Source organism: Chiloscyllium plagiosum, chromosome 22 (genome assembly GCF_004010195.1).
Source record: "Chiloscyllium plagiosum isolate BGI_BamShark_2017 chromosome 22, ASM401019v2, whole genome shotgun sequence".
Taxonomy (NCBI): Eukaryota; Metazoa; Chordata; class Chondrichthyes; order Orectolobiformes; family Hemiscylliidae; genus Chiloscyllium; species Chiloscyllium plagiosum.
In genome coordinates, this window is record NC_057731.1 from 39,053,896 (window position 1) to 39,063,891 (window position 9,996).

General features: G+C 39.9%; 1 protein-coding gene across 4 annotated transcripts in view; it reads left to right on the forward strand.

Annotated features, from left to right (window-relative positions):
- eno4 (enolase 4) overlaps positions 1-9,996 on the forward strand; it is a 48,400-nt gene that overhangs the window by 17,451 nt on the left and 20,953 nt on the right. For 3 of the 4 annotated variants that reach the window (XM_043712824.1, XM_043712822.1, XM_043712825.1), the window contains 2 exons: positions 2,061-2,230; positions 6,396-6,527. In XM_043712824.1, the coding sequence (XP_043568759.1) occupies positions 2,061-2,230; positions 6,396-6,527 (302 nt within the window). The remainder of the gene's footprint in view (positions 1-2,060; positions 2,231-6,395; positions 6,528-9,996) is intronic. The other variant, XM_043712823.1, reaches the window with a different exon arrangement.

Below are 9,996 nucleotides of genomic sequence, written 5' to 3' on the forward strand. Positions count from 1 at the left end.
ATGCCCGAAACGTCAATTCTCCTGTTCCTTGGATGCTGCCTGACCTGCTGCTCTTTTCCAGCAACACATTTTCAGCTCTGATCTCCAGCATCTGCAGTCCTCACTTTCTCCTATCTATTTTAATTCCAAGCCTTTTGGTATGGTTGAACTTCCATCTTTCTCTGCTTTACAGGAAATTCATGCAATCAGATCCATTTGAGTGAGCACCTTTGCAACTCTATGTTAACCCCCATTTTCTGACTCTACCAGCATCATATGGCTTCTGCTTCAAGAATGCAACTGCCCCCAAAGATATTCAAAATAATTATTTCTCCTCCAAAAACTAATAAAAATCATTCACTTAACTACGCTTTTGGCATCTTGAATTAATAAGCTATTTTAGGTATGCAACATTCTGCCATTTCCCCATGGCAACCTTCTTCAAAAACTTTGACACCCGCAATATGTTATGTGATTATGTTTTATATCTGGACTTGCACATGATCAATGGTTTGTACAGGTATCAAACCTATGAGAAAATAGTCTGGAAACGAGGAGCAATAAAGAAAAAGTACTATATAAAAGTGCAGGTGGCAGTTAGTTAGAGATTGAAAGGACAGGGAGAAACTCATTTGGTGAAATAATAAAATTAGTATCTAACATTAAAAATAATGAACATTAGTTGTCAGTGCCATTTCTCTTAACTATTTAATTGTTCTTTAGCAAACAATTTCCAAAAGATAGAACTACAGACACCTATTTTTCAAAAATTTACATTTTCATTTTTAGGGGCATTTAGCAAATACTTGGTGTACAATTTTAAATATCTTCACACTCCTTGCATATCACCTTTTCAATCTCTGCAAGAGATTGACAATCTTTGAAAGTCTTTAATGTAGAATTGCAGACTGTACTGTTGTGTCAGTCTGCAATTCTATAGCTAAACACAAATATTTAATCAATTAAATTGATTCATTTAAAATCACTGAAGCTTAATTTATTCGCACAGGTAAGCCACTTGACAAAACAAAAAAAATGGAATTGTTGTGACATTTTTCGTGAATCAGTCATTGGCTGTCTATCTTCCACTACCATTAATTAACCAAAATAAACTAAGTCAACTTGCGCTCGGGATGGTCCACTGAATTTCTGATCTATCACTCTGCTTGCCCTTCCAATCAACTGTGATTGTATCAATGCTTGTTAACACCTACCCCATGATTCAAGCCACATAAAAAGTACATTTTCATGGAAAATGTATTTACAAGTGTCTTAATTTCATTGTTCACACATCAATAGTTCAAGAATCAAATGAATTAGGGAGAGATTTGCAATGTAAATGTCTGCAGTGAAAAGTAGGCTATTTTACATTTTAAAAAATCATCATTGTCAATTATTCAAATATGGAGAGGCAGGAGATTTCCATTTTTTAAATTTAAAGTGTCATGATGCAAAGAGTGATACAATTAACCTCAACACTTGAGTTGGGGTAGGTGAAAATTGGCTAAAGTTTTGCTCCAGTCAGTATCCAATAGACCTTATTCAGAATGTCTGAGCATTTTGTGAGGAAGGAATTGGTTTCAGCTTTGATGTTAAATAGCCTGCTGACAGTCGTCACTAAGGCTTACACAAGAAGAATGGCCAATTGGGTGAAATACTGGAACATAACTGATGTTTGTGGAATATTCCAGGAAGGTCTCAATGTCTTCCAAGTGTGGAAGTGGGAATGTAACATCAATTTACTTAGAATGTTGTTCCTTTACCCCAAACTAGCATGATTAAAGTTATTATTCTTTGAAGTCTGATTAATGTGTACTGATTGAATAACTTGAAATCAATGATGTTGTTCTTTAAATATGTCAACTTAAAAAGGCTTGGCCTGCTCTATCCAATATAACAAAGTGATGGACAAGAAAATGTCATCTAGACTATCCCACATCATCAAAATGCCCAGAGCGTCATGATACAGATAATCTCTTACCACTAATTAACTGATAAAACAATTGGAAAAAATTCTCTTCTATTCCAATGGATGATCAAACATAGTCTTAAAGGTCATATTTGTTGTATTTATATTACAGCCAAGAAAAGTATTGCTCCAGAGAAACCAATTAAACCCCGCGAACCACCAGAAATATTTTTTCCTGGTGCTGTGGCCATTGGTGTTGTATCATTGGCGGTGGCTAAGGCTGCAGTGAAACTTGAGAATACTTCTTTGTTTTTACATATTGCTGCCTTGAATCATGAGAAGGTAGATGAATTTTTAAATTATTATTCCTCATCTGCTTCTAAGTTTGTTCTATTTATAATTATTGTAAAAAATACAAGCTTCAACTTTATATAAACTTAGCCAGCAACATTTGAGCCATGAAGCAAAATAGCCAACGGTCCCTTGCATGAAAATGTTACACTCTCAGGTTTTAAAGGTTTAACATTTCACATCAGACTTGAAGAAATGTTACTAACATACTTTGTAAATCTATTCATTTTAAAATCTTTGTGAGATTGTTTAATATTCAATGCAAATGCTAGTTTCAAGGCAATGCTGCACAGATCTTTAAGATTCTGTGGAATTCTTGAATGAATAAGGATGAAATAAGTGAATACCTTTGTGGAGACTGATCCAAAATGATATGGGATACAGAAGTGAAGCAAACAGTAATGGTGTTCTGGGTGATTTACTAAAACGGAAGGAAGGACAGGCTGAAGATTATAAAGCATTGCAATAGGGAGCATGTATTAGAATTGTCATTAGCATGTCATCTCTCTGCAACTAACTTTCAACCACTACTAGTAAGCTCAGTACAGCTGAAATCTAATAATATTGGATACTGTTTTGTAAGACTAAGTAATATAGCACATTGCCTACTGATCTAAAGAGGAGAGCAAGATAAAACAGTAACATTGTTACTGAGGTTGATGGAATTGCTAAAGAAAAAATGTGTAATACTTACTTCATGTATTTCATCTAAGGATTCAAAAAAATGTTTTTAAATTCTTAAGGAAACCTATTGTCTGTATGAGGTAGAGATGGGTGGGACTAGTTTAGTTTGTGACTATGTTCGACATTGACTGATTGAACTGAAGAGTCTGTTTCCATGCTGTAGGACTCTATGATTCTGAGTTAACTTTAAAAAAAAACGTGCTTTTCTGAAGCACATGTAGACAGTTTTTAAACTGTTGATGAAAAGCATAAGAAAAATAACTGGGATTCCTTGAAGCCATTTGGAAAGCAGGAACTAATAGCTTTACAAAAGTAAATAAGCAAGTGTTTGGAGTTAAGCATGAGATGGAGGTCACCATGTGAGATAAATGGAATATAATGGAAGAATTAAGCTTGGATCGGAAACCACCTAAGTGATAAGTATAATTTTAAACATTAATACAAATGTTTATTTTAATTATTTACTAGATATTAAACTAATTTTGGGAAATTATAGCCTGTTTAAAATAGGTGACAGAATGGTTATTGTGAATAATAGTGAGGAATTTCAATTGACAAATATTCATATCAGCATCTTTCAACTTAATCGCAAAGGCATTAAGAGTAACTGAAGATGCATATTGAAAAGTTATATTTTAACATAAAACTTGAAAGATGGACAATAGAGGCAGGAGTATATAAAAAAATACAGGGGAGAATATTTATTTAGTTTTGTGGCAGTTTCAAAGCCTTCCATGGTCTTCTTTTAAAGTTTGCTGCTCAGAAAGCGAGATACTGAAATAACGTGGGTTGAGCAGATTAGATGTACAGAGAATGGCAGAACCTTTACAGGGAGAGGAGGCAGTCCTAAGTGCTCCTATGAAGTTATGATCCAGCCATCAACCCACCCCTTCCCAAGTATCACCTGGCTAGGTTTGAAAGCAAACAGGGAACCTCCAAGCACTGTTCAGGATAATTTATGTAATGAGTCTAATAAGCAATTAGAAACAAAATCAGAAATTGCTGGAAAACTCAGCAGATCTGGCAATGTCTGTGAACAAATAAGAGAATTAATGTTTCGGACCCAGTGACCCATCTGAACAGAGTCTGAGTTTTTCAAGCAGTTTCTGATCTTGTTTCTGATTCCCAACATCTGCAGTTCTTTGGTTTGTTTTCTTCCTAATAAGCAGTAAGCTTGTTTTAACAAAATTGTAGATTTAACAGATAACTGATCCATTTATTGAACTGTATAAAATTTGCCAGAGTCACTGAAGTAAATGCACAGTGAAACTGTAAGAATAGAAAGCTTTTAATCAGGGAAACTAAATGCCTTTGTTATGACTACACGAGAAGCAGCTACTCTGTGCATTTCTTCTCAGAGTGCTTGACAAGTGGTTGCCAATATTTTGGAAGCCATTTCATCTGTCTTGCACTTCTTTCATATGGAGTTGTACTTCCTCATTCCCACTCTTCACTCTAGCTTGGGAACAGCTTAAACACTTCAATGATGAGATGCAGAGGGATCTAGGTGTCCTTGTGCAAGGTTAGAATACAGTTGCAGCAAGTAATTGGGAAAGCTAAAATGACATTATCATTGAAGGCGGATTCAATACAAAAGTAGGGAGGTAGTGTTTCAATTGTACAGGGCACTGGTGAGCCTGCATCTAAAGTACTGTGCACAATACTGGCTACCTTACTGAAGGAACAATGTAAATGTGTTGAAGGTAATTCAAAGAAGGCTTAACAGATGAATACTTGGAATGAGGGGAAATGTTGGACAGGCAAGCTTGCATTTTTGGAGTTTAGAATACTAGAAGGTGACTTGATTGAAATATAAAATCCTGAGGGGAGGGTAGAAGTGGAGTGAATATTTCCTTTTATGGAAGAAGCTAGAGATTACCGTTTAAAAATCAGGGATTGCCCAATTTAAAACAAAGATTAGGCAAAATCTCTACCATGAAAATCAAAAGGAGGAATAACACTGGCAGCAACACCAGCAGCAGCACCAAATGCCTACTCTTCAACTTCAAGATGCTTCACACTGCACAGTGGTCGGGAATGAAGATCCAGTTCGAAGTAGTAAGATTTCCCAAGACAGAGTTTACAAATAGAAGATTACCTCTTTTAACATGGGCACCTGTATCTTAAGATAATCAGATTTTCATGGCAGCTCAGCACTAACAACTGCTGTCTCCTGAATCAATATCTCCTTTCCAATGGTTCTTAACTGTGGCTATGAGATGCTGGTCTCTAAAGGGCAAACACATCCACCACCCCGCTCCCTGCACTCTGTCTCTCCCTGACATTTTCTGCTCTCTATTCATACAAGGAAAGCAAAAAATTTAGGCCAATGGTTTGTATGAATAATGCAATAGGTCAGGGTTTGTGGAAAGTAAGGCTTGGGTGCAAAAGAGTAAAAGGACAAGATTGGTGTGAATGTTGGCTGTTCAAATGGAGATGTGAAGTGCTTGAAGAAAGAGGAACTGCAAGAACTATGTTATGGGTGGGATAATGTTGGGTAAGTCAGCATCTGGGCTGTTACATGAAAATGAAATGCTGTCACATTTTCTGCCCTTCTGAAACTCTAGTTCTGCTTTGTTTACTGTTATCAGGTTGAAGGGACTACACTTCTGCATCTAACTTGCTTCCATCCATTTCTGCTTGGTTGGCACAGTTTTCCTATTCTTTCCATCATTGGGAAAAATCATTGTGCATCATGCCAAATGTTTCAGCCTCTTTGCTAGTGTTTATTACAATAGCTGTCATGGTTTCTGCTGATTGTTACTAGGGAGTCTTGTTTCGGATCAAATCAGTTGAGCCTCAGAAATAGTTCATACTACTAATGTTTTAAACAACCTTCATAACTGTAAAACTCTGGGTGGCACAGTGGCTCAGTGGTTAGCACAGCTGCCTCACAGCACCAGGGTCCCAGGTTCGATTCCAGCCTCGGGCGACTGTCTGTGGAGTTTGCATGTTCTCCCCATGTCTGCGTGGGTTTCCTCCGGGTGCTCCTGTTTCCTCCCACAGTCCAAAGATGTGCAGTTCAGGTGAACTGGCCATGCTAAATTGCATGCATCATTCAGAGTGAAATGGGTCTGGATGGGTTACTCTTGGGAAGTATTCAATAGTGGAATGGTTGGGTCGAAGGGCCTGTTTCCACACTGCAGGGAATCTAATCTAATCTCTAATGAATATTCTAGGGCAAACAAGTACATTGACATTGTTGTGATTTCCTATTAATAAATACCAACGCTGTAATTATGCAAGCTTTCTGTGAGGTAAATGTATGATCATTATGTCTCTTGTCAGTAATTCATAGGTTCTGGCATGTGAAGATATCAAAGTGCAAGATATCCATTAACATGATGTGTTGGCAAATTACCATATTTAATGCAAGTTATTCTGGAACTAGAAAAATTGAACTATATGCAAGAAAAGCATTTGCACATTTCCAATTTTTAAATAAAACCTTAACTATACATTAAAATTTTAGGAACCCCCAGTAGAAATGAGAATGCCAATTCCGATGGTAAGTTTACTTAGTTGTGGGAAATCTTCTGGAGGAAAACTAAGATTGATAAAGGAAGTAATAGCAGTTCCAAAGCATGATCTCAGTTATGAACAGGTAAGGCTCTCATTATTCTCATCTTTATAACTTAGAGGTGCCGGTGTTGGACAGGGGTGGACAAAGTTAAAAATCACACAACGCCAGGTTAGAGTCCAACAGGGTTACTTAGAAGTACTAGCTTTCAGAGCGTTGCTCCTCAACCACCTGATGAAGGAACAGCGCACTGAAAGTTAGTGATTCCAAATAAACCTGTTGGACTCTAACCTGGTGTTGTGTGATTTTTAACCTAATTTTTATAGTGGTTCTACCTTGCATTAGGCAGGATAGGTGGATTAGCTGATTCTTTCCTATGTTTATAAGACGATTGCAGAGATAATGGTTCCTTACTACTTTTTAAAAAGATTCATGCAATGGATGTGATGGTGCCATTTATTGCTAATCTTTAACTTTGTCAATAGATATTCACTTGCTCAATAATTGATGTAACAAAATGGACTTGTGTTTGTTTCTGAGATTTGTTCATGTTAATGCTCCAGAAAAGGAATATTTCTAATAGCAGCCATAAGACCATAAGACCATAAGACATAGGAGTGGAAGTAAGGCCATTCGGCCCATCGAGTCCACTCCGCCATTCAATCATGGCTGATGCGCATTTCAGCTCCACTTACCAGCGTTCTCCCCGTAGCCCTTAATTCCTCGCGACAACAAGAATCTATCAATCTCGGCTTTGAAGACATTTAGCGTCCCGGCTTCCACTGCACTCCGTGGCAATGAATTCCACCACTCTCTGGCTGAAGAAATGTCTCTGCATTTCTGTTCTGAAATGACCCCCTCTAATTCTAAGGCTGTGTCCACGGGTCCTAGTCTCCTCGTTTAGCTGAAACAATTTCCTAGCATCCACCTTTTCCAAGCCATGTATTATTTTGTATGTCTCTATTAAGTCTCCCCTTAATCTTCTAAACTCCAACGAGTACAATCCCAGTATCCTCAGCCGTTCCTCATATGTTAGATCTGTCATTCCAGGGATCATCCGTGTGAATCTCCGCTGGACACGTTCCAGTGCCAGTATGTCCTTCCTGAGGTGTGGGGACCAAAACTGGACACAGTACTCCAAATGGGGCCTAACCAGAGCTTTATAAAGTCTTTATAAAGAGCTTTATCAGCCAGCAAATGACTGATAATATTTTGTAAATATATAATGTAGAATCTTCTGCTGCCAAGATTCAGGTTTGTGGGTACAATTGTACCATTACTAAGTAGCATTCTAATTATTATTATTATGAGGATGGATGGATATAAAAAATGAGAATAAAACTACCACAATGGTCTCAACGTTCCTGACGAGAGAATCTAACCGTCACCCCTTCATATTCAATAGTATTACCATCAATATCCTGGGAGTACCATTGACAAGAAATTGAACTGGACTAATGGCTACACGGGCAGGTCAGAGGCTAGGAGTTTTGCAGTGAATAACTCACCTTCTGTCTACACCTGAACCAGACTCGGTCTACATCTGAACCAGACTGGAACGAATGTCCTTGGGGGAGTTTTTGCTGCTGCTGTTTGGGAGGGTTTAAACTAATGTGGCAGGGGGCTGGGAACCAGAAGAGAAGACTACTTGACAATTAGGTGGAAACTGGAGACTGTAAGGATCATGAAGTTAGCATTACTAAGGGGAAGTGTAGGCAGAGAGCAGATGAACATAAAAGAACTGTCGGCCTGAAGTGCATACACTTTAATGTAAGGAGTATAGTGGGTAAGGCAGATGAATTTAGGTGCCTGGGTGTATGACATTACTGCGATCACAGAGAGTTGTTGAAGGAAGGGCATGATTGGCAACTAAATGTTCCAGGATCTTGATGCTTCAGACTGGACAGGGAGGGAATTAAAAAGGGGGTGGGGGGAGTAGTTGCATTGCTGGTCAGGAATGATATCATGGCTGTGCTAAAGGAGGACACTATTGAGGGCTTGAGCAGTGGCATTATGGGTGGAGCTGAGAAATAAGAAGGGTGCAGTTACATTGGTGGGGCTGTAGTTCAGGCCTCCCAACAGTGAGCGTGAGGTAGAAGAACAAATAGGTAAATAGATTATGGAAAGATATAGAGGCAACAGGGTGGTGATGACAGGAGATTTTAATTTTCCCAACATTGACTGGGATTCACTTAGTGTCAGAGGTCTGGATGGGGCAGAATTTGTAAGGAATGTCCAAGAAAGTTTTTTAGAGCAGTATGTAAATAGTCCAACAAGAGAAGGGGCCATTGTTGGACCTGGTGTTGGGGAATGAACCAGGCCAGGTTGTAGAAGTTGCAGTGGGGGATTTCTTTGGGAATAGTGACCACAGTTCTGTAAGTTTTAGAGTACTCATAGACAAATATGAGAGTGGTCCTAAGGGATGAGTACTAAACTGGGCTAAGGCCAATTATATCAAAATTGGCAGGAGCTGGGAAATGTGGATTGGACACAGCTCTTTGAAGGAAAGTCCACATCTGATATGTGGGAGGCTTTCAAAGATAAATTGAAGATAGTGCAGGATAGGCATGTCCCTTTGAAAACAAGGGATAGGATAGGCAAGATTCATGAACCGTCGATGACAGGAGAAATCGTGCGACTAGCCAGGCAGCCAGGAACAGAACAGGCCTTGGACGAATATCGGGAGAGTAGGGCCAATCTTATACAAGGAATCAAGTAGGCTAATAGGGGTCATGAAATGACCTTAGCGAGCAGAATTAAGGAGAATCCCAAGGCCTTTTATTCTTATATAAGAAGCAAGAGGGTAACTAGAGAAAGGGTTGGTCCACTGAAGGATAAGGAAGGAAGGTTGTGTGTTGAACCTGATTACTTTGCATCAGTGTTCACTGAGGAATGGGAGGTGATGAATGCTGAGAGTAGAGTCAGAAGTTTGTTTACTCTGGATCACGTTGACATAAGAAGGGAAGTTATGTTCGGTAGGCCGCATCTGCTCCCAGGAGGACCAGTTCCAAAAACGCACATCCCAGATGGCCTCCTTCTTCAAGGACCGCAATTTCCCCCCCGACGTGATCGACGATGCCCTCCACCGCATCTCTTCCACTTCCCGATCCTCCGCCCTTGAACCCCGCCCCTCCAACCGCCACCAGGACAGAACCCCACTGGCCCTCACCTACCACCCCACCAATCTCCATGTACAGCCCATCATCCGCCGTCACTTCCGCCACCCCCAAACAGACCCCAGCACCAAGGATATATTTCCCTCCCCTCCCCTAACAGCATTCCGTAAAGACCACTCCCACCGTGACTCCCTCGACAGATCCACACCCCCCACCAACCCAACCTCCACTCCCGGCACCTTCCCTTGCAACCGCAGGAGGTGCAACACTTGCGCCCACACCTCCCCCCTCACTTCTCTCCAAGGCCCCAAGGGAAACTTCCATATCCGCCACAGATTCACCTGCACCTCCACCCACATCATCTACTGCATCCGCTGCAGCCGGTGTGACCTCCTCTATATTGGGGAGACAGGCCCCCTACTTGCGGAGCGATTCAG